Here is a 3489-nt window from a genome sequence, read left to right as displayed (position 1 = left end):
ATTTTTTGATGGTAAATGCGAGTAAACAAACGGGGCTATCGGACGTTTTAGGTGTACCTAGAGCTCAATCAATTGTTCCCAATCGTCACTTGTTTTAAATTTTCTGTTTTCGGGTGTACGTACACCCCAGCCTTCGACAGGCCGGGGTGTGCGTACACTCAAACTGCCACTCAGCCACCAATGAGCCACAGCCAACTCGAATGAAACCATTCCTCTTTTAATTTGCAAAAAGTTTTAAAGCTAGACAGCTCCGGAGGGTTTAGGGTTTAGGGTTTAGGGTTTGCAGCTGTTTCCATCCCCTCCTCTTCAGCCCCCTGGCTTGGCTGTCTTAGTGCCACTTCAAAAGGCGCATTTCTGGCCTTGAGGGTTTAGGGCTCTTAGGGTTTAGGGTTTCAAGTTTAGGGTTCAGGGTTTTTAGGATTTAGCGCCGCCTTTAGGGTTTAGGGTTTGAAGCTTCCGGCTCCTGGCTGAGCCGCTGCACACAAACTATGAGCTTTACGTAAACCCCAAACACTCAGCCTGCTCGTCCTTGAGCTCTAAACCCCAAACCCTAAACCCTAAACCCTAAGCCCTAAACCTTCATTGTGCAGCTTCTCACAGCGGCAACTATCCGAAATAAAAAAGCCAAGAAAAAAACTGAGTCCCTAGGGTTTTTGCCAATCAGAAAAGCGGCAAAAACCAAGCCCCAGCGCAATCCCTACATTGCATGCATGCAAAACTGCATGCATGCAAAATTGCATGCATGCATGCATGCATGAAATTTTGCATGCACGCAAAACTGCATGCATGCGCGTTTGGAGCTTGGTGGCCAGCATTCTTGGGGCTTTAGATGCATGCATGCACTTAAAGTCCCAAACGCACCACTGCAAGCGCGGATGTGTCAGTAAAATAAAACGAAAAAAGAAAAAGCTAGGGTTTAGGGTTTAGGGTTTAGGGTTTGGACTGCAGGCCTGCAGCGCCGAGGGGCTAGCAGATGCTGCTTCAAAGCCAAGCGGCCGTAAAACCGCCGCTGGCACCTCTCACACACTATCCACCTGAAGCGCACACAAAACCTATTTTAGGGTTTAGGGTTTAGAGTTGGCAAACCCTGCTTTAGGGTTTAGAGTTTGGGTCGAGGTAGCATATATGGAAAAAATCGCGCTGTTGACTGCGCATGCAGCTAGGGCTTCTCCGCGCGTTTAAAATGCCTTTTAATGGATTTAAAAAGAACCAAAAACGCAAAAAGCATTAAAAAGAAAAAGAAAAGTCCTTACTTGTTTTCCTCTGCTCCTTCCAGGTCTCTGAGCCTCACAGCGCCTGCAGAACACGCCAGCTGCACTCGAAGTTGAATTGGATCATTCTGGAGTCCAAATTGTCCATTTTGGGGTTTAAATGGTTCATTTTGAAGCTAACTTAATTAAGTTAAAGGTTTAAATGACTTATTTTGAGAAATTAAGCTCCAATTCTGCGAAAATCCCGAAAAAAGCTCCAAAAAAACTCCGAAAAACGCGAAAACGCGGCAGCTTCCCAGGTGTGCGAAAACCCTCTACATCGAGAAATTCAATTCTAATTCATTTATGATATTTCTCATATTTCAAAATGTCCTTTTTTGGGTTCATTTTAAATTCTTTTTTTGATTTTATTTTTAAATTCTTTTTTCTATTTTTTGCCGCATTCGGAAAGTTTAACTTTCCTTTTGTTTGCTGAAAAGCCCGGCGGCTGCAGAATTCAAAAAGTTCATAATTTGCAATTTTCCGAATTTTCGAAAAAAGCTCCATTCTTTATTTTTTAATTCGTTTTTGATCTTTTTGATTCTTTTTTGATATTTTAAAATTCGTTTTCGATCACTTTTATTCCTTTTTGACTTTTATTTTTCTTTTTTCGACCTTTTCGACTTTAATTTATTCATTTTCGCCTTTTATTTATTCATTTTGGACTTTTATGTTTTTTTACTTTAAACTTCTCATTTGCCAAATTGCCAGAAATGGCGCTTTGAAAATATTTCAGAAATGAACTTTCCATCCAGAGTCTACTGCGTCTCAATTTTCCTCTTTATAATTTTTTGTTTCTTTTATTTCTTTTATTTCTTTTTTCTTTTTTCTTTTTCCTTTTTTCTTTTTTTTCTGTTTCTTATTTTTCGCTCTTTCTTCTTTTTCTCCCCTTTCTTTTTTTCTTTCTTTTCCTATTTTCACAATTTTTATTTTGTTGCATTCTTCCGCATTCGCCTTCGCTGTTATTATGGCCATTATTATTATTATTTATTATTATTATTATTATTGTTATTGTTTGTTTGATCAATATCATTATTGTTATTAATTAAGAATAAAAAATCTGCAAGATGAAAGAAAAAGAGGCAAACAGCGAAAATGTAAAAAACAAAAAACTCGACAAACCTGACATTTGTGCAGCAGCAGCAAACTCCGAATCTTCACAGAAGGGCTCCCCGCTCATAAACCCTGCGAACAACAAAACCCTAAATTAGGGTTTGGGCCTTAGCGAGAGTTTCGGCGCACAGTTGAGGGTTTACGCCGCTAGGGTTTCGTAGACTTCAAGAAAAAACCCTAAACCCTAAACCCTAAACCCGAAACCCTAAACCCTGAAGTGTGGTTTCACTGTCGACAATCTTGAGGGCTTTTCCGCAGATCATTTCCTCCCAGTTCTCGACTGCCTCTGCAGACACAAGGGCTCCTTAGCTGGGCATGAGGGTTTGAGGGTTTAGGGTTTAGGGTTTAGGTTTTAGGGTTTACCGTCTGTGGCTTCGAGGAAGTAAAGAGGCAGGTTTCTGCGGCGAATCAAAAACTTGTTTCTTATCCACTTTCGCTGCTGCTTTGAATACTGCAGCGAACGCAAAACCACCAAATCTAAACACTTCTTCAAACTTTCATTTATTTCTTCTTTTTCATTTTCGCCGGGGTTCAAACTCCCCTGGGGGACCCCCTGGGGGGCCCCCTCAGGGGCCCTCTGGGGGCCCCCCTGAGGGCTCCCCTGGGGGCCCCCAGGCAGCACCAAAGGCAGGAACTCCTTATACCCTACACGCCCACACACATGTACACACTGCTACTCTAAACGCACCCAAATCCTAAACCCTAAACCCTAAACCCTAAACCCTAAACCCTAGCCCTCACTATTTCATGTTTCTCACCAATGCCTTGTAAAACTCCTCCTCTAAACCCTTCTAACTTCTTTCTTTCCGTTGGCAGATTCACATCTTCTTCTGACTCAGAAAGAGGTCCCTGGGGGCCCCCCGGGCCCCCACGGGAGCCCCCTTGGGAGTCCCCTTGGGGGCCCCTGTGGGGGCCCCCCGAGGGGGCCCCCCGGGGGCTCTCTTGGGGGGCCTCCTGGGGGCCCCCTTTGGGGGTCCCCTCGGGGGCCCCTGGAGGTTCTGGGGGCCAGGATTGCAAATTAAGTTCTTTGGCGAGCCATTTGACTTCTTCTAAAAGTCCTTTCTGAAAACAAAAATATAAAAAGAAGAAATAAAAAAGAAATTCATTTTTTGATGCATTTGAAGAA

The 3489-nt window shown here is 43.2% G+C and overlaps 1 protein-coding gene across 1 annotated transcript in view; it reads right to left on the bottom strand.

Annotated features, from left to right (window-relative positions):
• Positions 1-1249: 1249 nt before the first annotated feature.
• ETH_00042745 (tRNA delta(2)-isopentenylpyrophosphate transferase, putative) overlaps positions 1250-3489 on the bottom strand; it is a gene marked incomplete at both ends in the record, with an annotated part of 4235 nt that continues 1995 nt past the window's right edge. Inside the window, 4 exons of the mRNA XM_013374732.1 lie at positions 1250-1296; positions 2373-2435; positions 2727-3008; positions 3122-3425. Coding sequence (XP_013230186.1) covers positions 1250-1296; positions 2373-2435; positions 2727-3008; positions 3122-3425 — 696 coding nt within the window. The remainder of the gene's footprint in view (positions 1297-2372; positions 2436-2726; positions 3009-3121; positions 3426-3489) is intronic.

This window comes from Eimeria tenella, genomic scaffold (genome assembly GCF_000499545.2).
Source record: "Eimeria tenella Houghton genomic scaffold, Eth_scaff2241, whole genome shotgun sequence".
NCBI lineage: Eukaryota > Apicomplexa > Conoidasida > Eucoccidiorida > Eimeriidae > Eimeria > Eimeria tenella.
The sequence above is the reverse complement of the archived record's forward strand: the minus strand, read 5'-3'. Positions and strand labels throughout refer to the sequence as shown.